The sequence below is a fragment of the Phalacrocorax carbo genome, chromosome 3, assembly GCF_963921805.1.
Source record: "Phalacrocorax carbo chromosome 3, bPhaCar2.1, whole genome shotgun sequence".
Classification (NCBI taxonomy): Eukaryota; Metazoa; Chordata; class Aves; order Suliformes; family Phalacrocoracidae; genus Phalacrocorax; species Phalacrocorax carbo.
Window position 1 is genome coordinate 92,447,162 of NC_087515.1, and position 26,384 is coordinate 92,473,545.

The following is a 26,384-nucleotide window of genomic DNA, read 5'->3' on the forward strand; positions in this document are numbered from 1 at the left end:
AGTCTAACAACAAATTTCCAGATTCTCTGGGTCACTCAAACACTGTACATGTTAGTACTAGGCACTCCTTATTAGATTACTTCAATGTGTATGTAATACACTACAACTACTACTGTGTAAATGAGTGACTGTCTAAAAGGACAAAAGAGCATCTTACCTTACTCGATCCTCCACTCCCTATTTGCTTTAATATTGTATAAACTCTTCCTTGGATGGCAAGACATTCATGGGAAGGTATAGAAGCTGGAACCTGTGTACATACAGAAAAAGTTCAGAAAATAATTATTGGTGTGCATGCAGCTGAACGCGGTAGAGCTCTACTTTGTATTAAGTTAATATGCTTTAAGTTGTCTTGGTCTTTCTGAACAAGACAAGAGTGGTAAAGTTGAACTTGAAATATGTTTATCTTAACAGCTAAAGATTCCCATAGCAAAAATATTTGTATAACGGTCATCACTTGGCATGTAACATCATTGAACTCTTAAAGATACCTGTACTCTGCACATTGGAAAGCAAGAACAGTGTGTTCTTTAATTATGCTTCTCAGATCATTAGAGGCACCTCCTTCTCCACAGATAATGTTGGAAACTAGACTAAGAGACTTTCAGTCACAGCACGCAACTAACTCTGAGCTGTACTCAAATCACCTGGTATTTTATTTGAAGCTAACTACTAGTTAGCAGACTTCAGTGCTGTGAAGCTGAAACATCCTGTATTGCACATACCTGCTATACCAAGCTGTAGAACAGCCACAAATTTTATATGTTAATCCTCTGGTAGGGACCTTAAACCTATCCCTCAATTCTACCTACAATTGGCAAGATGCCTACCTGAACGTGCAACGCATCTATGATAATCCCTTTTTACACGATTTCAGGCCACTACAAATGAATCAATCTGTGAAATCTAACAAAATGGAGAAGGAATGTAATTCTTCATTCTTTTACCTCCCTCAGACTCTTATGGTTTCTAACAGACACTGGTTCTCTTTCTCGGTACTCCACTGTAGCAGGTAGTACCACTATAAAAGCATAGCAGAACAAAAATAGTGACTCTAGTTCTTGCCTCTGTCACAAAGTAGGATCTGAAAAGGCTTAGATTTCAGATGTAAAAGTTCCAGGTTTTTAATACAAGTGAACTGTTTTTTCAGAAGCTGACTTATTTTACCTAAATTGAGACATACATATAAAGAAACAGTTAGTGTAAGAATAAGCAATACAGACTACTTTCCATTACTCATCCAGAAAGATGAACAGCAACTTTAGATTAAAATATATATATACACACACACGCGCATGTATTTAACCTAAAGTAGTCTCCAATACAAATATGCACTGAAAAATGGCAGAAGACAGCCTACAATCATTACCTGCAAGCCAACTTGATTTTGAAATGGAGTTGCTGGAGTATGTGGCAGGAAATATGGGAGCTGGCTGTAGGGAGTAGAAATTTGACATCCTGGTAGAAGGTTGTTCTTTACAACTGGCGTTCTGAAACTAAAGGGAATTATGAAAAATATCTTCATTTAGTTGTATTTTTTTAATATGATTCTAACAACAACGTTGAAATCTTCACTGCTGCTTGAAAGTTAAACCCTATTGACTAGCAAAAGGCTGACCCTCTGCTACATTCAACAATTCGCATTAAGATCACTTCAACTTCTTGACTTAGAAGCCCTTTAGAAGTGCATTTAAAGTTTAACATACTGAGGAAGTATTTCTTAAAACACAAACTAATTAAATGCCCATCTTTAGATACTAGCTGGCACTCCTCAAACTGGAAAATGAAAGCACCATATAACTAGAAGAGTTGACCATAAGACAGCAAGATCATCTGAGCCACAGTTAGTTTTCTTTAGCTTATTGTTCTTTATTCAAACCCATTTTAGATGGAGACTTTTTTTTAAGTGAGCATATTGAGACAAACAACTTCAAGACAATCATGAGAGGTGTGGGTTTTTTTGTTTGAGAGCTTTAGTGACTCTATGAGCGGAAAGATTGTGTATTTAAGAAAACTAAAGACTGCAAGAAATTCTTGATGTTTTTTCCTTTGTTGCTTTGATGTGTCTACCATATATTTAGTTGTATTACCAAATATACTTTTTCCCCCCACAGAATTTACAGAAATTGATGCTAAGATCAGAACTGGAAAAGAATTTATATACCTGGACTTTTTTTGTAGAGAATAAAATGGCAAAAGTTTGAAAAAACACAGTCAAAACCAGTCAAAAGGACAGTTCTCAACGAACACAAAAGCACTCAACAATTCTGCGTATTCACTATGTGCCACACATACTGTGTGCAATGAGAATTTAATTTTTTAAAATTTCCATATTATCCAAGTTTGAAAGAACCAAGAACAGCATCTATTCAAGGATGACTTTTACCAAGTTCCATCATGAGATGATGTACTTAACTCGCTACATATATTCCAAATTCTACAGCTACAGACACACAGGTTCTACTAACAGTGCTTACACATAATACAGCCATGACCTATTATGATTCATCCTAGAGACTTATGAAAATAGTAAGTAATCATATAATTAGAAAGATTTATCAACATATATGCACAGGGGTTTATGCCTAATTTAAGACTGCATGGATAAACAAATGCTAGCATTTTCTAACTTGAGTGCTCAATCCTGAAAGCCTCTAGATTCCTTACGCTTTTTTTTCTTCTCTCCAAAATGCACACTCACATCATGGGAACCAGACTGGTATATAGTTATCAATCTAAAAAGCCCATCAGCCACAAAAGACAAGGCATCTAAAAGAAAGTGTAGTGTAGCACAGATGAGAGAAAGAGGTAAGTGCTGTAATAAAGACTTATTGATTTCATAGTGTACTTCCAAATGCTGAAAAGCTGACCAGGAAAACAAAGTTCCCTAAATGCAATCTGAATCTTCAAGTCACATACTTGGCATCAGGTGTTGGAAGCACTCAGAAATCTTGTTTGCTATCTGAACAGAAAAACCTCAAGAAACCCTGTTAAGAACTGCTGAAGGCTTTCCAGAGATCAACTACTGTTCATGAGCGTGCAGCCCAAAGAGGTGGCTTACCAGTCCATATAATCATTGTATGTGGTGCTTGGTGTTCCACAAACATGTGATGGATCGCTTTTCTTAGAAACAGCATCTGGTGGTGATAAACCTCTTGAAACAGGATGACCAGATTGTTCAAAGCTCGATTGTTTTCCCTACAGAGGGCAAAGCAAGATATTATTCCACACAAGGAGCCATAATTAAGACAGAAATCACTTTTTCAACACGTGAAAGCTGCTGCAGCTAGAAACCCACTACGTATTCCTGTTACTTTACCTCTCTAATGCAGCTTTTCTGTGTAACTTCTTGAACTGGCCATTTTTTCCTGGCATTAACACAGTTTAGTTTAATCTGATCCAACTGTTTTCTGTAGCTTTCACCAGAACTAGATGGTTGCTGTTGGCTTTCCAGGCTCCTTGGCTCTGGTAGCTTCAGCTTCTGATGCTGGACTTTTTCTAGGGGGGTGTGATGGAAAAAAGATTACTAGAAAAGACTTGATATTTAGTACTTGAAAAAGTTCCTAGCAGATTTATCCCACAGTTTCTAGAAGAATTTTACCTCATTTTCTGTATCCAGAATAAATGAACACAGTTGACTTACTGGAATCAGGCATTAGAAGGCATTAATGTAATCTTCAGGATTCATATTCAGTTCAGTGTAGTAACATGACAACTTCCTTCAAAATCTTAGGATACTACTGTAACAGTAACAGCAATATAACTGTTTCCTTCACCAACACACAGAACAAGATTATATTCATCATTTGTACTATAACATACTGGGAAACTGCACGGGTTTATAAAGCATTTAAGATAAGCTTTTGCAACACTTCAGAACATAATTCTGTTGTCTGTGACAATAGGCAACCTATAATCCAGTGTGACCATAGAATAGAATCATAGAATCATTAAGGTTGGAAAAGACCTCTAGGATCATCAAGTCCAACTGTCAACCCAACACCACCATGCCTTCCAAACCATGCCCTGAAGCGCCACGTCGACATGTTTTTTGAACACCTCCAGGGATGGTGACTCCACCACCTCTCTGGGCAGCCTGTTCCAATGCCTGACCACTCTTCCAGTAAGGAAATTTTACCTAATATCCAATCTAAACCTCCCCTCACACAGCCTGAGGCCATTTCCTCTTGTCCTATCGCTAATAATTTGGGAGAAGAGACCAACTCCCACATGACTAAAGGCAGAGGCATATAGGCACAAGGCATGCTCCATCTCATGGTTCCTTTTGCAGAGGTAATAGGACATTGAATTGGTAGAATATTGCAGGGCTGGCTGCAAATAGTACAGTTTAAGAGTGTTCCTTCACATACTCATTTTCTTTTCAAATGACTAGAAAGCGATATCCCATGCTAAGCAGAAGTTGAGTGCAATTCAGCTACCGAAGGACTGAGATACTACAACCAGTATCTCGTCCGGAAGCTTGAATAAAGCACAAACAGGGAAAGTAATACCTGAAACCTAAACTCTTATCAATGCAAGTCAATAGGAAAGATTTCCTGGGGGGTTGAGGGGACACTGAAATTGAAAAATCACCGTTCTTCATATTACATCTTTTTCTTTCCTACAATAGGTAGGTATATTATCCTAAATCCAACTTTTGCATTATTAGACATTTTCATCTAATTTCTTTCAGCATGATCAGAAATCAGAAAGCCATCTAGGGAACTAGATTTCTGATGAAACATGGATGTGGCAAGTAACTGTAGAAGATTAGTACATGTAATTCCATATTCCACGTGCTTGTGTTGGTGCTAAGTCATTTGTAGTAACCTTATAAATTTTACCAGCCCTGAAATACTTGCTGTAAATCTGAGTTGTTCACAACATTTCCCAGAAAGACCACAATATAAGGCAGTCTTATGCCACCCCTATTTCTCTGTCATGAGGTGACTTCACACATTAGTCAAACTCTATGCATTAGGTGAATGCTTAATTAGAGCTTAGGTTATTTCTGGAATACACCAAAAATGTCTGTTTATAAAGTAACTCAAGAATCATTGCCCCAAAGTATGTTAATAATGCAATAAGAGTCTCAGCCATCCAAATGATAGCAAAAATATTTTTGTAAAGAAATTGAAGTTAAGTTTCTAAAAATTAGACAGAAGCAGCATCATTGTGCTATCTTTAAAGATAATCAAGGAGCACAGGAACAACACAGTTAAGGCTGAAACACCATGTTGTTTAAAGCAAGAGGATTTACAGTAATTAAAAGTGTACCAGTGCCTTTGATTAACACTGACATTTAATAAGCCTCTAAAGAGCATACATTTATTTAGTACAAACATCATTCACAAAGGATCCCTGCAGTACAAGTTCATAAATTGGATTACACTAACTATATGGAAAGAATGGTGAAAATAATTCAGGGTTTTTTGCAGGACATAGGAAAAAAGGGGCAAACAATTTGGCTTTTGACAAAGTGTTTCCATAATTTTGGGAAGCCTCATAAGAAAATAACTATGTCATTAAAGAAACTTACTTATTTTATACTTTGCCCAAAGATTAAGATACATGTGTATGCTGTGTTAAAACTTAGGTGAGGAAAACACTATATTACAAGTTAAGAAATGCCCAAAGTGACATAAATTTAACATTTCGAAGTAAAGTCCATGGGGCAGTGAAGCTGACCAAAGGCAACAGACACTTAACAGATGAAACCAAGACAGAAAAGAGAAACCTGACCACAGCGGAAGTAAGTAATTCAGGAATGCAAACAATCCTAATGTGAGAAAAAGTCTGGTACATAGGCAACAGAAAAAGCTACCTAGAGTTTCATGTGCTAATGGGTAAATAGGATAGAAAGCAAAGTGTTGAAAGTAACAGATGACACGGGTGTTCTGCAGAGAGAATTGCGAGAGCTTTGTGCTTTTTTCAAGGGAAAGAATGTCACCATCTCACCTTTTTAAGCTTACTTCAGCCAAAACAATCTCAAATTAAACTTCAACAGAAGGAATTAGAGCTATAACATCTATAGGGTAAGCTAGGAGCATATACAAGAAGTCACAGGAGAAGCAAACTTCTATAATCTGAGTGTCTCGAAAAAATCTGAACAGACTACCCCTCAAGAACATTATAATCCTGAGTTGGAATTTCTCTCAGCTGACACCCACCTCTTTTTGGCATAGACTAGCACTTTTTCCTGATACTCTGGCAGTATTTTTCTACACTCAGGCTGGCAAGTCTTAATCTGAAGCATTGCATTGTTGCTATTTCAATGCCTATTTATGTTTTGTGTATTGTAAGAGTGAAGGATGTAATGAATTAGGACTATACATTGATATTTTACTTCAAGCCCAGCACTCCACTCTTGTAGACAGTGTTGCCATGAGGATTTTTGTGGGGTTTGGATTTGGCGGGCTTTTTTTTTTTTTACTACTTTCACTCAAAAGCAAAATCTTAATTAAATGCTGCTCAATTCCAAGCAGACCAATTTTTCACTTCTTGAAGAATTCTATTTAGCAATGCCTTCTTTTTTAACATAGAACAGTAAATTTTCAATACATATTCTATTTACAACTACTAAAATGTCACATATTAATAGTTACCTTCTCTTCTCATTGCACGACTGGTATCTATTTTGGTTTTGAGAGTCACGGTTGAACCGGTAGCTGTTTCTAAGCTGTTCTCATCCAACATATGCAACTGTAAAGAATCTTTTTCTTGCAAGGACTAAAGAAAACAAGAAGTATCTTAAAAATAATCAAAGGAGATCTGAAGCATAGTGCCCAAAAGACATTTCCTTGTGATAATTAATGACTGACGCACCACAAAGCAAATATCCTTCAGAAAATGATACAAGTATTACTGATACCATTTTTCAAGGCATCAACACTCTGATTTTCCATCACACAGTTTCCACAACAGAGACCTAAATGCTTTCTATTCTTGAATTTTCTTTTGGGGGACATGAAAATGCAAGGCACAGCTCAAAATTAACCTCTATCAAAAGCCATAATTTACAGCTCTATAGAGCACTTAGTGAACTCAATTAAACAGACCTCACTGAATAGAGTACTTCCCATGATAAAACTCATGACTACAGCTGAAAGAGCTCCTGTAGTCAAGATGAAATCTGTTTATCCCCTCTTCACCTCCTATTTCTCCCATCAGATGTACTGTTCAGAGAAAGCTTTCTTAATGCCTGATTATGCATAACAACTTTCAAATTTAAAAGCCACAATGAACACTTCTAGTCACAACTGATAACATAAAGGAAAATTCTGCCTTATTTCTTTCTTGAATCGATAAAAGCGTTATTGTTTTCCTTTCTAATACCATAGGACAGCCAGGTAGAGTTCCGTATATCTATTTTTAAAAGATTTTAGTTACCTGTAAGTCTCTCAGGTCATATGAATCACCCCCACTAGATTTTGGTTCTGACGGTGGAAAAGGTGCAATGAAGGCTGTGCATTTGGAGCTGGATATTTGCCTACTGAAATAACATTGTTAATTACATCACATGCCAACACATAACGTAATGATTGCCTTTTGTGAACCAGATGAAAAAGGTAGTTGTGCAAAAACATTTGGCCACAAGTTTCACATATACAGAAAAGCAGGTCCACTCTGACAGCCAAGTGAGAAACAACAAAATAACACAGTCTAACAATGCCACCATCATCCTATGAAGTGACAGGTGACCTAACTGGTTGTCTTCCATATAAAACAGTAATAAGCTACAACTAGGGTCCTAAACCCCAATGGTGTGTTCCAAAGTAAATTTTGCAATAGTTACAGAACAATATTATGTGAAATACCTTATCCCACTACTTTCACAGATTCAGAATATTGGGCTTTAACTAGCTTCTGAATGGCTAACTATGCAAATTTTACTCTTTGGTTACTTATTTCTCCCCAGAATTCCCATTTTGGCATGAATTTAATCACACAGCAGAAAGAGAGGAAGAAAGTTAGCATAACAGACTTGATGGGGGCAGCTGGGGGAGGGAACTTTCTCTTCTGCTTGCTTTCAAGCTATGCTACAGTCAGGTAAAATGTAGCAATGTGCTATTTTAGTTGGCAGATTCTTCCACCACTGAACAGTTATTCACAATAAAATTAGCATAACAACTTTATATAACCATTATCATATAGATTATGTTAAAATGAGGATTTAAAAACGTTCTGGAAGTTGCAAGGCTGCCTTATATCTAATTGTAGAAACTGGAATATGCAAACGTAAAGTTATTTTGAACAACATTTTTGCTTTAGTGTCCATTTCTTTTGAGCCTACTGATTAGCCAGAACAAGAAACGGATCTTCGCATGATCTCATACAAAGAATCTGAGCAGTAAGACAGAAGTATGTTATTGCAATGCCTGTTGCAATTATGACTATTTGTCAATAATCTTCAGATCAATGTTAACATTCAGCATTTCCACTAACCAATAAACACACTGTTGAAAAGGAGTATTCAAATCTGTGTACTGTAGTAAACCCAATAACCATACCTCTTCATAACACTAGCTGTAAGCGGGACATCACTCTTCACATCATCACCAGCATCAGTTACTAGTTTAACAGGAATCCTCCCAAAGGGGCAGGCCTAAGAGCAAATTGAAAGTTATCAGATGTGTAAAGCAGAATGAAAAGTTTAAGACATTGAAGGAAAATGTTACATGTTCTACCTGGTTAGATTTGGTTAGTGGTCTTAATGGATTGTGGTAATTAACTACAGCATCAAGTTCCTGAGACTTCTCCTCCCTGAAGACAAGAAAAAAAAAAAAACCCACAATATTGTAGTATGTGTTTGGTTTTGGTTTAAATAATGTTTTAAGAAATTAAATAAGAAATCAGGCCATTACCCAAGAAAAAGTCTGGTAACAGTAGAAGAATTTTCACCAGAATCGTTCCTTTTTATGCTTCCGTGATTTCCAACTATGCTCTGAAGTCCAGATTCTTGTGTACTTGATACTGTAGGTAAATTAGAATTATTCAGATAATACTGCAGATTGTATTTGTTCCAAAAGAAAAGTGTTCTTTCAAAATAAATTAAATTCAAAAGTACATATAGTTACAGTAATCTAGTATCAATGACATATCACTATTTCCTACTGATCTAGACAAACATTTTATATAATTACGTAAGACACAATAATTCAGATGAAAAAAGAAAAAAAACCAGAGACTTACAGCCAGAAGGAGCTTTCCAGGATAAGCACAAAATGGCCTGTACAACTGTTTAATATATTAGCTACTTGTTTTCTACACAGCTGTAGTTGTAAACTGTGTCCAAGAAATATCTTCAACTTCTAACTGAGAAGCCTCACTGTTAGTATTATGCTATACACAGGAGGAGGATTATAAGCACCAAACACATTGGTTTAAATAGTATCTTGGTGGAGCAAGAAGAAACCCACGCTTTCAGAGCAAAGCTACATTTTGAGAATAAACCTCCACTCCAAAACAGCATAATCTGAAGGATGCTTCCGTGGCTTGCTCTACAAGGACTTATGAGGAGATTTAAAACAGCTTACATTTGGATTCTTTCTTTGTTCATGCCAATTATTGATCAGCACAGGTGATGAGGACACCCACACCTAGGTAGCTATAAGAAATCCTAAATTAAGCATCAAACCTAGCTTGTTTCAGAGATAGCATCTCAAAGGTACAACTATCTAGACGATCCTCACAAATTCCCTGCTACTGCAGAGACCCAAGATATTGACAATATCCCTGATCTGTCCTGTTCAGTTGAAAACTTGATTTTGGACTCTGACTTCATTTATGTGGTATTTCGTTTTCATACAATGTTTTTGTGCTACCTCAGTTATGTTTTTGTAGATCTGTCTGGATTTAAAGCATTTAACTGGTTCCTGCAATTGCAGAAACATGCAGCCTTTTCAGTTCTAGTGAAAATTATAAAAAAGTAGCAATCGCAAAATAAGTAAATCTTTCACAAGAATACCTTCTGGTTTAGGTTTTTCAGTAAAGTTTCTGGAAGGCTGCAGGCTAAATCCCTAGAACTACCTAATGTGTCAGAGGTAGGAGACAGGAATCAGGACATCAGAATTACCAATCATCAATTAAACACTTTGTTTTCTCCCTCAGATTCTCCCTCCCCCTCTTTCTAAGAGGGGCACTTTAAACAGAGACAGTTTTAGTCATTGAAACTTTAAGAAGCTTCCAAATTTCAATTACTGAACATGGTTTTCATACTGACAAATCCTAGGCTGAAAGAAATTTCAGAAGTCACCTCCAAACCTCCTGACAGAGTTAGGCCACAGGCACATTCCCTGCTAGACCCAGCTCTACTAACCAGCTGAAGAATTTACTGGCTCAGTGATTTGTTATCAAAACCTTTTGCTGGTCCCTTCACCTCACTGACCTGCCAACACAGCACTCATGAGAGTAATCCCTAATTCATATCAGGTAAATTCAACCGAATTAGTCTACACAAGTAGTTGGGGTAAATTACACCAGTTGATTTCACTGATAGCGGTTTTATAAGCTGTGCTCTACTGCCAGGTCAAGGAAGATCAAGGCAGGCAACAGCAGACAGCTTATTCACCATCCCCGTCTTAATCCAGTAGAGAATCTTGCTCGATTATTGAGGATCTGACAGAATTATGAAGTTGTACCTTAATCTTAAAATGAAATGTCAAGTCAACTCCTATTCCCATTATTAATGAGCTTTGTAAAAATGAAGTATTTATTTCAGATATATTTTACAGTAAGCACAACCAGAAATCAAGTTATTTGAAAAGTAATTCTAGAACCTCAAAACCACAAACGAAGAGCTTAAAACAACATGGTCATCATCCAAGCTATTTTTGCCTAGAGGTGAAAGTAAGGTCATTTCTCAGAGATGAACAAGTGACCATGAGAAGTCAGAACACACTAATGCAAATACATCAACACTTCAGTAACTGCCCATGAACACGTTCTGTTCATGTGCTACAATATAGAGAAGGTAGCTTAATTCTTCGTTTAGGGAATGCTGCGGAGTACAAGCTATTTTAAGATACTTCAAATATACATCTCTAGCTAATATATCCTGTTATTCGTTATAATATCCTGTATTATGCTGTATATCCTGTAGATATTCTCCCGTGGCCTAGTACAGCAGCTGTGCTACTTATGATGTCTGTTTCCAATTAATGGTAAACATAATAGGACCAAAAATTAAGTTAATTTAAAAATTAATACTATAACAGACTATTATTTCAAGTGTTGCCAAATGTTTGGTGTTTTTTCCCCCCCCACAACTAGTGTTTCACAAAAACGTTGACTCAGCAGGAGCCAGCCAAACCTCAAACCACATTCCTTAGGACATATCCCTAAGGAAATTAAATCAGACCTATTATGCACTAATTCTGTCCTTATACAAAGCAAGAATATAGAACTGTTAGACACCACTCTTGGAAGAGTTAGTTACATGCACTTCAATATTAAGTCAAACTATGGTGGGTTTTTCGCTCAATTCCACGCCAAAAAAAATTATCTTTTGAAAACTTCATAAGGTAGCTGTTCCCTTACTGAAGTTATATACCCAGCAACCACTATCAGTTATGTTTTATGATATAGCCAAGTACTTCAATTTTGTACTGATAAATACATGGCTTTGTCCATTTGTAAAATAAAGTTGAAATGGATTATTTTTGCTAGATTTGACTGCACTGAAATGACTGCCAGAACTTCACCAGCCTGTCACAAGATACACCTCAAAGTAAGCTGTCTGCATCATTTAGTCTGTGTCAGTTCTAATTCTTCTCTGCCACCAGTAGCTCTTATTTCACTCTTTCAGCCGTAAGTCTCTGTTACAAAGTCCAAACACCTAACGACAGTCAGAGGAACACCATCTGCAGAGTTGGAGAATCTGCCATTCTATGGCTCCTGCAAACTACAGTCACTGCCTTGAAGATGGAACCGAATACTGAAGGAGAAAGATAATATAGATAAATAGACTGTTTTAGACAATAGCAGATTATGAGTTCGTATCTAGAAGGGACAGAGATTAGAAATATTTTTTTCAATTTAGAATTACCACATGCATAAAACCCGACATTTTAAGAAATTGGAATACCTGCTAAGTTCTCCTTCTCCTCATCTGAAAGCAACTGCTTTTTTTGTGAATGAAGGTTTTGTAGAGCAGTTTCCAACATTTCTAGTGGAACAGCAGAGCACTCCACAGCTTTCTGAAGGAGCTGCTTACACTTCTTCACGTTTCCTAAGTAGTAAGGAACACAGAGATCAAGAAAATAGAAAACAATTACACTGGGGTAACATGGCCTTTTTTTTAAAAAAAAGGTGATTACATTCATACTGTCTTACATTCACTTTGCATTGTTCTCTGAAGCCATTGTTCATTAGGCACTTCCCCCCTTAGATATCCACTTTAAGGATATTGCCTGGAACTAGTTACAAGTGAACCACATAAGTCAATTTTATGCATGAAGTTGAGCACCAAGTCACAAAATCTGCTCTATGAACTCACAAAGCTGCATTCTCAGTATTTGTTTAGTGTTAAAGGAACTGCAAGGAAATACAACACAAATTCTAAAATCCATTTTTTCTGTAGTATCAGCAAGGAAAGACAACCTTTATGGACTTCCATTTAGAACGGACCAGATATAAACTTTATTACGCATGCATTATAAAACATCTTTAATGCACTCAATAGACAAAGTTAAAAGCAGCTGTTGTTAAATCAAACATCACTACTCCAGAAAGTACTGCAGTTAAGCAAAGAGGAGTGAAAGGAAGAATACTCTTTCATTACAGTTTTATACATTATTAAGTGCCATAAACAGAGATTGAAAAGAACTCAGCGGGGTAGAGGGGATGTTTTAACAACAAGACATATTGAAAGCAACCAGTTTACATAGGTAAGAACATACACATACAGCTATTAAACAGTAACAGTCAAAAAGAAAGAAGCATATTGCAACCAAGGTATTTTCCTTGGTTTATAGAGCATCAGGCCAAAATGATACCATGTTTTATTACAGTTATTAATGCCCTGAAGTCCCAAATGCCCTTCTTCCTCAGTTCCAAAGCAGAAAAACAAACCACTTTGTTCTTACAGGTGCCACATACATATATAATTAGGTACTTCTTATAGTATATAATAGTATACTTCAGAGCTCCATAATGTCTCCAGCACTCAAAAATCCACTAATAACTGGAGTTAGACATCAGCGTTGCCTACAGTTCAGACTGGAGAGGAGTGCAGTGTATATATTAGGAACTTATGCTTAAGTAACCTATTTTAAGAATATTAAATGGCTGATGTGGACACTGAAGCAAGGAAACTTCAAAAGAAGATTGCCTACAATTTCATTCAAATCTATTTTGTGCGCATTTGTTACAACTTGTTTTATAACCATATAATGAAATACTATTTTTCTCCCAAATCCCTAGCAAGTAGATAAGCTTAGTATTTCTTTTCAAGAATCCTTAATCAGCATTCTGCCTTTGGCTATATTTAGTAACCACACATTGCTACAGCAACACCTGCTACTCAAAATAAAAGGTAATTTCTCCTAGTATTATGTGTCTCATTTAATAATAACATGATATCAGAACACCTATGAGAAAAATTTACTGCTCCATCCCCCTTAACAGATGAGGGACAAAGGCACAAAAGTAAAGCCAGAATTATCTGTGAGTTTCAATCAGCCCACTTCATCAGAAACAAAAAGCCAGAATGATCCACCCAGGCATAATATTTTATATAGCCAAAAGTAGAGTTTTATTTATGGTCATGAGTTCCAAGCAATTCACAGCTTCAAGCACACTGCCCAAGGCAGACCAAAAGTAGGGAAGGTCAGATGAGGAGCTGCCTCTATTTAAATGAAGTTGTACTCAGCATTTAAATAAAACCAAAACAGAATGCCACCTTTATTGTGTCACTCCATTTTTATGTCACGAATATTCAATTTACAAGGAAATGAGTATCAATTTGCCAACCATAATTTCAGAATTTTGACTTGAGCTTTAGCTCACAATTTTGCTCAAGACAGGGAAGTGAATGTGTAATTAACTTTTTCTTCTTAATGGAACTGGATTAATCTGTATTTCCCAAAGCAGTTGGCAGGTGTGCCAAGGCACTGCTGGAATGACCGGGATGAGGAGGTCAAAGCACTACCCTCCTCCTTTCCCTCTGGCTTAAAGTGGACACAGTGAAAAAGTAACAGAACTTTTAAAGTAACAATATACAACTCACATGTTACATTAATCCTCTTTGAAGCACCCAGCAGGGACACTATAGCTCCCTACACATTACCAAATGTCAATCAGACCAGCTCAAGGGTATCAGATACAAATCGGAGAACACACTGGAGATAAGGCAAAGCCAATCATAAATGGCTTATTCCTTTGGGATTAGCATTTCATTTCAAGTTGACTGCTTGCTGTCAATGTGAAAAACTATTGCATTAACATATCCCATAGCTACGGGGTAATTAAATCCACAAGAGATTGTGATAGGACGAATTTAGTCATTAGTAATCACTATCATAGAATCACTAAGGTTGGAAAAGACCTCTAGGATCATCAAGTCCAACCATCAACCCAACAGCACTAGAAACATTTCTACCCTTTACTTCAATTACACAATAGGTTCTTTATTACACTTTGACAATATCTTTATTATTGAAATATTACTGTTTAATTATCTTTTAATAAGCATACAGTGCTCACTAAAGATTTTTGGTAGGCAGCACAACACTGCTACAAGGTACCAGGGCCACCTCCCCTACACACAATAGGAAAGAAGTGACATAAGCCAAGGTGAACTTTGCGGACTACTGGCCCAAAGTGTTGAGACCCTATTGTTCTAGATATATTAGAGCATAATTTACATAGTCTGGAATAGCTGAGAGAACTGGAAGAACAAAGGAAAGAAAAAACTCCAAGAGTTTAATAAGTGAAGAAAGAAAGAAGAAAAAAAACAGTGATGCGAAGGCAATCATTTGTTACCTCTTACCAGCAGGCCAATGCCCAGCCAGTCTCCAAGCACCTGCTACTGTGGAAAGACTATCCCCCAGCTTTTTGCTGCTGAGCATGATGCTGTGCGGCATGGAATATCCCTTTGGTCAAATCGGGTCAGCTATATCAGCTGCATCCCCTGCCAACCTCTCGCCCACCCCCAGCCTTTGGGTAAAGGAGAGGCTGTGCAAGAAACAGAAATCCTTGACGCTGTGCAAGCAATGTTCAGCTACAGCTAGAACATCAGTGTGTTACCAACCCTGTTGTAGTCACAGATCTAAAAAACAGCATCGTATAAGCTGCTAAGAAAATTAACCCTACCTAAGACAGAGCCAGTACACCAAGGAACAGGAGATATTAATTTAGAAAGTTTGTTCTCAGGGCAACTATCCCTACACCAGGGCAGACAGGTCAGGCATCCCCTTACAGAAGGAAAACAGAATTTTTAAGACATTATCACTCTCATATCAGACTGGCTTGCCTAAAACAATGCTGTATGGCACCATATGACAGAGATTACCATTCTGTTTTGAATCCTGACAAACCCTGCCTCCCTAATGGACTGGAACATGGCATCTATGATACTGTCAAAAAAGTGAGTCCATGACATTTATGAAGCAACAGAAGATGTCAGACATCTCCATTGTCCCAACATGGATGTTCAACAATGGAATAGAAAACAGAAGAATCAATTAAAATTGCTAGCTACTTAAGAACCTGAGTGGCAGAGGAGAAAGTTTAATTTGACCAAATTGCACATTCACAGCATATTTTGGTTTAATTGAAAAACAAAAAACAAACACCACACAAAGAATCAAGAGTTGCTTTTTGGAAGGAGCCAGAATGCCTTCAACAATCAAGCTGAAAGTACCTGAAGCGAAATTATCACCCAATTTTGGGCATAATTTTTCAATACAGCAAGAGCCTTCCTCATACCTCCCACTAAGATCTAACCTTAAAAACAGAAAATCACTGCCAATTTTCATCTTAATATTTTTTTTCCTTTTTAGAAATAACTTTCAGAACTGTACACATATTTTCATTAAAAATGAACACACATGTTCTCATTAAGTTTCAATCAAAAAAGAAAATCCAGATTTTGATTTTTCTGATTTAATACCTCTCAGTTTCCTTGCAAGTTCTGTAACAGAGCAGAAGTTTAGAACAACAAGATCTAGAACACCACAGAAGAGCAACACGAAACAAGACTTTCTACACACCTTGTGATAGTTCAAACTGTGCAAAAGCCACATGCACAAAAGCAAATTTCTTGCAGTTCAGTCTGGCCAGATGAAATTGGTCCCGTGCCTCTTCTGGATCTTGAAGACTGTAAAGACAGCATAATAATAGTTACACAAGGTTGAAGGACTTGAGTAACAAGGATGAAATTCCACGTGCTGGATGATGGCTTTAGATAATTCTGGAAAAGCAATCTGTCTGTAGCTGAAGTCTTTCCTCTTCCTTAGAGCCATTAGTGAAGTGCAAATAAGCAGAGTCTTTAAATTATTAGCTTTTTAAGATATCAAGCTGATCCTTTCCAAATACCAGACTGTGCTTAAACCTGAAGAGGAAGATTAAGGATTTCTCTGTCACCGCTTGTATTATTCCTCAAAATATGTAGGTATTTTCCGTCAGCATACCCACCTGTCGCCCTCCAGGCTACATGCTGACACTATCCAGAGGAAAATCTCAATTCTTCTAGATGCATCTACTCCTATACAAAGGAAGTTGCAAGCCAGGGGGACAGGAAGGGGATTGCTTTAGAAACACCAATCGTGGAAAAATGCACCATATTAATCAAGTCAGGAGAACTATTATATACACTTAATTATATTCTGCAGCAATATGGTCAAAGTTTCCAATCCATCACATTAAAGCAATACTGAACTCCAAAATTTTGCTAGAGGTTATGAGGTTTTCTACATTGAAGAGCTTCTGCAACTGCACCCAAATTGTCAGATTCCCTTAGCAGAGAAATAGGTCACTGAAAGAAGTTGTTTCTGTTGGTACATCTATAATACCATGCCTGTAAGAAAACTAGGACACAACAAGAGCATTCATCCATAGCTACCTCTTATCAAGGGTTCTATAGGAACATCGATTCCTTACAAGATGTAGGGAATTCATTCCATTTCCCCCATAATCCTAGGCAACACTCTTATCAGTTAAATTCAGTAGCACAAGGTAGATTTCAGTCCATTTTCTGCAGGCACACCAGAAGCAGCAGTGGCAAACTTTGTATACTTCAAAAATGTAGAGATTGTGCCACAAAGTCCAGACATGATACTTCACATTTAATAGTTTTACTTTTACTGAATTTTAATCCTAGTTTTACATTCAGCCATAGATTGCTAAGTAGGACAACTGAGATGCCTGCACAGAGTACACCAACACTTAAATATTCCAGAGGATCCACAGCTTAATACTTGTCAAGATAGAAAAGGCCCTAATCTATATCACTATGAAATAAATTAACATCACATGTCAATGGACTCCCTCCACCTTTTTAATATCTATTTTAAAAAAACCACTACTCTAACACTTCTATTCGCAAAATCCACAATCAAGAAATAAAGGACATTCTTCTAAAGTTCCACCCTAGTTCAACAGGTAAGCAAAGGTAGTACTTAGAAGTGGGGATTGTGAAAAATTTATGACAATTGCTTAAAAAAATAAGTACGGAAAAATACAACATGCTAAAGGCAACATATTTCCAGTAGGATTCTGTGGAATTAAGAATGAAGTCAAAGTCAGAGTAACACAAATTAAGCTGAAACATGTGAATTACATTCCCTTTCAAAAAGCATGTTAAAATTTAAGTTCCTGTAGAAAGCAGCAATGACTTGGATAGCAACCTACAGAACAAGACCTAATATTAGCAACAGGCATCAAGTGCTACACACTTGGTGGCACTGTGCTACAGCCAGAAGCATTACATGAAAGCAGGCCTGGTGTGGTAAACGAGCAAGACAGATATTCAATCACAGATGCAGCTGGCTCTTCACCTTTGCCTGTTTCAGAACACGTTCAAGGGTTCTTCAACCAACCAAAGTATCATAAGAGGTCAAAAAGTTTTGGCATAATCAGGCTACAGCTAGAGAAGATACAAAGATAAGACAGATCCAGTGCCAAGAATGGAATAATCCAGCTTTGATCAGAAGAAAATAGTGGTGAGGCCAATAGACACTAAAATCTCAAGCTGCTGTCACTGCTTCTGGAGTTTGTGATGCTCTGACTTGCTTTTCCTGTTAGGTAAATCATTTGGGAGAACACCAAACAGAACTTTATATTATACAGAACCAGAGAATGCTGGGGGTTGGAAGGGACCTCTGGAGATCATCTTGTCCAACCCCCCTGCTTGAGCAGGGGGCACAGGAACACATCCAAGCGGGTTTTGAATGTCTCCAGGGAAGGAAACTTGACAACCTCTGCAGCCTGTTCCAGTCACCCTCAAGGTAAAGAAGTTTTTCTTCATATTGAGGTGGAACTTCCTGTGTTCCAACTTGTGGCCATTGCCCCTTGTCCTGTCGCTGGGCACCACTGGAAGGAGTCCAGCCCCATCTTCTTGACACCCAACCTTGATATTTATAAGCATTGACAAGATCCCCCCTCAGTCTTCTCCATGTTAAACAAACCCAGGTCTCTCAGCCTTTCCTCGTAAGAAATGCCCCAGTCCCTGATCATCTTGATAGCTCTCCGCTGGACTGTCTCCAGTAGTTCCCTGTCTTTCTTGACCTGGGGAGCCAGAACCAGACTCAGTACTCCAGATGTGGCCTCACTAGGGCAGAGTAGAAGGGGAGGATAATCTCTCTTGACCTGCTGACCACACTCTTTTTAATGCACCCCAGGATACATTTGGCCTTCTTGGCCACAAGGGCACATTGCTGGTTCATGGTCAATTTGCTGTCCACCAGCACTACCAGGTCCTTCTCAGCAGAGCTGCTTTCCAGTAGTTCAGCCCCCAGCCTGTACTGGTGCATGGAGTTGTTCCTCCCCAGGTGCAGGACCTTGCACTTGCTTTTGTTGAATTCCATTAGGTTCCTCTCAGCCCAGCTCTCCAGCCTGTCCAGGTCTCATTAGATGGCAGCATGGCTTTCTGGTGTATCAGCCACTCCTCACAGCCAACTTGCTGAGGTTACACTCTGTCCCATTACCCATGTCATTGATGTTCTGAAACATCCTTCCTACCCTAACAGAGCTATTTAATGCAGCTGGGATGCATCTTCCCTAGCAAGGGAGAAAGGAGACTAGACAAGGATATACCACTATCCTTGTTTGACTAGATGGATTAGATAATAGCAACTTGTCTACCTCACAGCTGAATCAGTTATAGAAGTCGACAGGGAAATTAATCCTAACTTACAACATACACAGTTTAATACAGATTATAGTTACCCAAAGTTATATCAGATTCTACCCATGCTGCTTCTTTTGAGCTGAACTAAAGCTGAAGAAAAAAAGAGGGTCTCATGCTATTTCCGCATGTACCTTACACTCAGAACACAGAAAAAGCATGTAACCATCTCTAAATCAAATAGCTCTGAACAATCATCTATATTAGCATATACCAAAAAATGCAAGTAATGTGGAGACATCAGATAAGCTGACCAGCAAAAGCTGCTCAAATTCAAGGAGTTGATATGAAGATATCCCTATTCAGAATGTTTTGTTGCAGAACCTACTAATGAAAACAAACTATTTTTATCATTCAAATTCAGAATTTTGAATTATGACTTCTCAAACTGAAAATTTATACTTACGCTTTCAACTCAGCAAATCTCACAAGGATGCGAGCGTAGCTTTCATCTTGACTATGCTTTTCCGCAGGTAATGCGGTCACCGCTTGACTGTAACGACCAATGAGTCTATTCAGTAGGCTAACATCCACCTGAGGGCTACCCTTTTTCTCTAGCCTAAGCAAAAAACACAGCCAATCTTCTGGATTATTTGTTGTCATCATTATTTGATTAACAGTTCCAGAGTTATCTGACGGAAAAACAAAGGAGAGTGATTAAACATGCAGCAAACATGAACAGAAGAAAACACCTTTTATTAGCTTTCATGTAAGATGACTAGTGAGGCTTTATTTTCTTTACACAAGATTAGAGCAACGCAGTTAACTAAAAGAAATAAGAAGAGATTAAATGTATTTCGTGGTCATTAATATTGAAGAAATGCAAAACCTTAAATCCTTTTGGTTAACCTTAGAGTGAAAGAGCCATTAAGGTCAGTTGCGTAAGCGACAACATCATAACAAAAATACATACCTGTTGTATCAGCTGAGATTTTAGTACAGTTAAGTTCATCTGTGATATTGTCTTCATTTCTGTATTTGTTTTTCAAGTCTCTAACTCTGTTCATGATTGAAGCAATTTGTGGCAATCCTCTTTCACTTAGGTCCTCCTCCTCCATCTGCAGACACAAGGTTAAAAACCAGTGAGGTTACTGAAGAACCCTGTTGTAGCTCACCTTAATTGGAATTACCACAGGAAAGCCTCTCATGTACATTTTGCAGATTAATTGAGACTCAAGCATGTTATGTAACATAAATACTCTATTAAGCCTTTGTCAGTGTAGTTATACAAGTAAACTTCTTTGCAGAAGCCAACATAGATGAACAAAAAGAATCTGTACTTATCAGCCCAAATATTAGTCACAGAATCACAGGTTGGACGTGACCTCAGATATCATTTAGTCCAACCGTTCTAGGAAGAGTAGTCCATGCTTCAGAGTAGCCCTTTCCAATAAGGGATATCCAGTGTTTGAATAAAGTGGGGGGGCAGAATATGTTGCCTGAATAGTTGAGTCTGTCTTATTAAATCACATCCTGAATCCATAGATTAGGATGACTAAAAGGTAATCCTCCTCCTAGCCAGGTACTCCTGGGACTTCTCTTGAATAAAGAGTGATTGAACAGCCATTTGTCAGACTTCACAGTGACCTGGGTCAGGGACAAACACCAACAGAAGACTAAAAAAAAAAAAATAATGGGGAGAGCTTATATCTTTTTGCTTGATGTTTTTCCTGCTCTCTCAACTGTGTCACCATACGGAAAGAGAAAGGAAAGGCAGGAGGGAGAACTTGCATTTGATGACACCTGTAAGGTTGTGTTAGACTACCTTAGATGTGTCACCCCACACATACACCGTAAAATGTAAACATTTTTCATATAGAAGGAAAATTTAATACTATAAACTTGATGTTTTAACAATATTAATATTTTCTATCACTGGTATAACTTACAGTAGAAATAATAAGTTTCAAGACATGAGAGACACTTACAACCCATCTTTTAGCATTACCTCCTCTCTGTAATGGGCATGATATTTTTATTTAACATAATACATGTATAGTTGGACAGTGAGATGTGCTCTGAAAAAATATCAGTTTATTCTCATTATGCTTCAGTTTTAACATTCTCCTTCTCTAAAGCAGCACTTAATTGCAATGTGGTACACTTATTTATACCACTGAGATACTAAATCAAACATTTTGAAATAGTTCCTAGTCCTAGTTCCCGTTAAGTTTCGCTGTTGCAAAATTTTACCACCTAGACGTCTGTTCAAAAGGATTTGTTCTAAGAGATTACACAAAGCACTGAATATAGGTGAACCACTAAGCAATATGTAACAAATTACTATACTACATTGCTCATCATGAATAATATTCAACTTTTGTATTAATTCCTGGCTGAAACGTCTGCTTTATTAGGGAATACAATCCAACACTGAAACTAAAAACTAATGGTGGAGGGGAGGGCTAGCCAGGAGGCACTAATCAGGAGATGAGAAAAGTTCACATGTGAAACACCAAAGACAGATCTATGCAGAGTTTCACAGCCTGTGTGCAGGCTGAGAGAACCCTAGAGCAAATTTGTGTACTTTGTCAGCTACTAAGAATTATCTCCACACAACTGGAGTAATTTGAGGCTTACAGAAGTAAATATTAGGAACACTGTTAAGACAAAACTATGTATGTTTAAACTTTGTATAGTCTCTCTATTCAGGAAGGGCTAGAAGTGGGCAAAGTCATAGGCAGACATCCAACTCCAAACCTTTGCTCTCATGGTTAGCAGTGAAGACAGGGAAATATTTGAAGATTACCACTGCTTTCACATATAAACTAAACCAAGCAATTAATAACTATGACTAAGCCTTAGCAAAATTAAGGCTGTGATAAGACAGGGATAAACTGAAAAGAGCTCAGGAGAAAAACAGTATCAGTAAAAAAAACATATACCTTCAAAGATACACTATGCATCCACAGCATCATCTTGCAGTTTATGACAGTAAGAGGACCCAGGAATCCTTTCACCACAAGGAGAGATAGTCACAATCTTGCAAGTTTAATAGACATGTAGAAGTGTGAGAAGATATTATGGGTGAAAGGAAAGTCCAGGAGAGGTAGGATTCTTTCTGAAGAACAAGCTAACTAGGTAACAGCTTACAAGTTCCTACCTAAGTGCAAATCAGGGCAGAGCACACGCAGGTTTGTAAGAGTGCACTGAAAGAATGAATGAATGTAGGGAAAATGTAAAAACAAAGTTAAGGTAAAAGTGACTATCACTGAACTTAGTATTTTGGAAAACTTACAAGATTTTTTTAATCTTTCATAACAGTAGCTTAGCTATTAAATGCTACATGTAAGTGTTTGCAAGCATTTATTAAGCTGGTAATTTAAATCCAGGTTCACAGTTGGTAACATGTCTAAATAAACATAAGAAGCCTTATGGCCCTCACCCTCAAGGCAGTGGAGTGGTACTCAAGACTGATCTGTAGACTATTAGGGTCTAACTTTCAGATCAATGCAGACTAACAAAGACACAGCAAATTAAACTATACTAAAATTGTAACCGTCCAACACTTCATTAGAAGACTTAAAAGATCCACCAATAAATGCTGAAAACTCCTGCTATAGTAAAATATCTGTTGGGGATATGCAGAAAGCTTTGATTTTCTTCCAGCAGAGCTAGTAAACACAGAAACACACTCAGCAATTTCAACAGATATAGTGCTTGCAAGAAAAATGGCTTTTTTTCTCCTCTTATTTGATACTTTCACATTTCAGCCACCTTCCTAGCTCACATCCCCTTCCCATCACATTAATCAATTAATATTCTAACAATCATTAATGCAAGTTTCCATATTCCTTACTATATTGCACATCTGGCAATTTATTGCAGATATGTATTTACTTCCTAAATTATGTAGCCAAATCTGTACATCAAAAGCAAACAAACTCCTATATCCTCTCTGTTTAGCCCAAGCTTATCCCATCCTGCTGATCCCCTTCCTTCAGGGGATTCCCCTACTGCTTTAACAAGTGGTATATGCCCAATATACAGCAAGTAGCCAAAGTTCAGACTACAACAAAAACCAGGGGCTCAAATTCTAACAGCTCCAGGACAAAATGCCTCACAGAAAGAAAGATCCTTGCAAACTTTATCTCCCACAAAATTAGTCTTCTCTTCCTCTTCACAGCCCCTGTTCCTCCAGAGGAGTTGCTATAGGCAATTCACAAACAGGAAAGACCTAAACTCAGATGTGTTCTGCATGTACATACCCATAAAGCCAACATGAGCTATGATCCCATTACATCCTTCTCCTGTAAAAGTTTAGCGCACAATGTTAATCTAAACTGCTTGCCACAGGTTGCAGCAATTAGTTTTCACAGTGGGTAAGCAGAGAGATAAGAATCTAGGCAATCTGAGCAGAGCAAGCATGCTAAAACGAACTGCAGAAAAACTGATGACTTTCTTTTTTCACCTACAACAAAAGTCTTTTACATTTTCATGAAATGCACCAATCACAGCCTTCCCCACATTAATCAATGTCCCATGCATCTAATGAACATGAGAATTCTAATATTAAAAACTGTGGTTAATTAAGTCCATATCCAGGGGATTTAACTTCCCGATTACTGTGAAGTTGGGCCCAGAAACAGAGAAGGTAATGCACTCTGGACAGATTAGGTCAAAGAAAGACTAAGTTTATTTTTACAGTGAATTGTTGGTCTTTGTTCCTTTTGTACTCAGGTATAACAAGTCAACAAAAAGTTGCTGGGAGGCCCAGAGAGATTACATCTATTTTAGATGAATTATTGATAGAGATGTAATTGAATGGGATAAAGCAACTTCATCAGCCTCTAATTCCACCATCTAAAAAATAAACCTGGCACCACTTTCAGGAAGCCTCACAATTAATTTTTAGAGCACTAGTTGTCACAAGTTTGTGCTTCTTCAAAAGCAGCAGACTCTCAGCTTTCTCCAAGCAGCAACCATAAACCAAAAAGATTTTCATGTTTACAGAGCTTCCTTTTGCAGCAGAAGCAGGTATATTTCTTGTTCTTCCTGTATTAGAAATGGCCCACCATTGGCAGATATTAAGTCTGCTCTTCTTTATATAGAAGTGTTTTAATAGGTTCAAAACACAGGGTTTTTTGTGTGAACACCAAGATTTAGTCTGGCAAAAGCACCACATACCTTACAACTATAAAATGGTCTTAGCATCACTTTACCAACTCTTGGAGCCCGGTGAAACGTTCAACATACGACTTCATAATATCTTTGCGGAAAAGCAAAAAAAAAAAGCAGTAAGTTCTGAAAATGGTTCCTTCCTTCATTTACAAAATGGAACATTTTCAGTGGTCTAAGAAAAGTAGAAGCAAGCATCCCCCAAATAGAGCTGTAAGCAAGACCTATACAGAAGAAAAGCTATGAAAACTAGAGACAGCATGCTAAATCAGTGCTATCTGAAAAACAATTTTTGTTTCACTAAATAAAGACTAAATGGGACTAAATAAAGAACCCTCCCTTCATTTTTCTTAAAAAAAGTAGTACATTGAACAAATTCTAATTTCAGTGCTCGTTTGGAACTTCCTTTAATATCCGTTTCTCCCTAAAGTACATAGTCTTAGAAAAAAACATTTGTCTCTTCATAAGGAAGATCTTGGTACACATTGCAGTTTTGCCTGTGATAAATACAGCAGAGGGGGCCACAGGAACTCAGTACTCCAAGTCTCCTCTTCATGGGTGAGGGGATCCTTAAAGATCTGTCCTTGAACTGTATCCATTCCCCCAAAGCATGGATGAAGTCAGCTTCTCAAAAACCTGAAGTACCAAGAAGGTCTAAAGAAATTTAACTCTAGTTTAGTAATACAGCAATCTCTCATTACAATTGTAATTGCTAAAAATTCCCAGGTGAATTTTTTAAAAAATATTTATATCTTCCTCACCAATGTAAAAGGTTCATTATTCTTTTTACAATGATAGCTTGCCTAATGTAGCAGACCAAAATAAAAAAATCATGTGCCACATAAATTTGATCTTAACTCTCAACAATACATGTCAAACTTACATTTCTGGTATACTGCTTAACTGTTCAAGGTTCAATGTGTAATCTATGGAAAAAACTTCTCCTGAAGAAAGTATATGCCCAGTCAAAAAGGTAACGTGGATGAGGGTCAGACTATCTCAGATGATCCCAACAATCCAGCAGAGGCAAGAAATGTAGCTCTCCATCCTGAAGAAGTTCCTGTGTATCAAAAATGGAACGGTTAGACATTGAAATGTAAACAGATACCAGTATATGCTGTAAGCTTGACTCATCTTCATGACATCCCAGAAATATAGTTTTCTTTTAATCAATAAAACTATTCTTAGTTAGCAATGAAACTGTACAAAAAAGCTCTAATATTGCTTTTGGACTACAGGCAAGCACTTCCAAATGTGTCAGCTTGTTATGACATTTACATATTTTAAAAACTGCCTAAGGGCATAATCTCCTGTGTATTGTCACAATTTGCAACTAAAGTTTCTACTCATGCCAAAGTTCAACTGTAAGCAAGTGTTCAGACTCGTTTTGGCTTCAGCTGCTGCATGATTTTTAAAGAAAGCATTTGCCATTCATTTATCTGTGTGAAGCATGTTCAAAATCTGACAAGACTACAAAGACCTAAAATAGCAACGCACTGTTATGTTATATGCACTCAACAGGAACTGAGTTTCTAACTGCAATGGCTACATGGCAGCACATCTGAGATCTAGAAAAGCCATGCAGGAGAGGTTAGAGACAGGGAAGCAAAGAACAGGGAGAACATGTGTGCAGAGACAAGGAAGATACAGAACAACCTTTAAAAAAAAGTGTAGTAAAGTAACTTCAACCCCTCATACAGACCCACTAAATAAGGAGCCAAGGGCCAGAGACTAAAAGAGCAGTATAGGTTGTAAATGGATGAAGTGGCAGTATCCATAGGATTTCATGTGTAATACCCCCTACAATATTTATTGATAATAAAGACAAATAATAGTATCCAGTCTTAAAATACCAGAATTGCTGTGCTACGCTATTTGCTCAGTTTCTGAACCGAGCCAGATGCAGTTTTTCCTCAAAAGT

The 26,384-nt window shown here is 37.5% G+C and overlaps 1 protein-coding gene across 6 annotated transcripts in view; it reads right to left on the reverse strand.

Moving 5' to 3' along the window:
- Positions 1-26,384, reverse strand: part of TTK (TTK protein kinase) — a 37,370-nt gene that overhangs the window by 8,295 nt on the left and 2,691 nt on the right. For 4 of the 6 annotated variants that reach the window (XM_064447745.1, XM_064447746.1, XM_064447748.1 and 1 more), the window contains 15 exons: positions 25,347-25,523; positions 24,473-24,554; positions 20,259-20,403; positions 19,752-19,977; positions 16,212-16,318; positions 12,086-12,229; positions 8,865-8,973; positions 8,688-8,763; positions 8,511-8,605; positions 7,390-7,492; positions 6,606-6,729; positions 3,320-3,498; positions 3,062-3,198; positions 1,370-1,496; positions 158-250 (listed from right to left, as the gene is read on the reverse strand). In XM_064447745.1, the coding sequence (XP_064303815.1) occupies positions 158-250; positions 1,370-1,496; positions 3,062-3,198; positions 3,320-3,498; positions 6,606-6,729; positions 7,390-7,492; positions 8,511-8,605; positions 8,688-8,763; positions 8,865-8,973; positions 12,086-12,229; positions 16,212-16,318; positions 19,752-19,977; positions 20,259-20,403; positions 24,473-24,499 (1,692 nt within the window). In that variant the 5' untranslated portion in view covers positions 24,500-24,554; positions 25,347-25,523. The remainder of the gene's footprint in view (positions 1-157; positions 251-1,369; positions 1,497-3,061; positions 3,199-3,319; positions 3,499-6,605; positions 6,730-7,389; positions 7,493-8,510; positions 8,606-8,687; positions 8,764-8,864; positions 8,974-12,085; positions 12,230-16,211; positions 16,319-19,751; positions 19,978-20,258; positions 20,404-24,472; positions 24,555-25,346; positions 25,524-26,384) is intronic. The other 2 variants (XM_064447749.1, XM_064447750.1) reach the window with 2 other exon arrangements.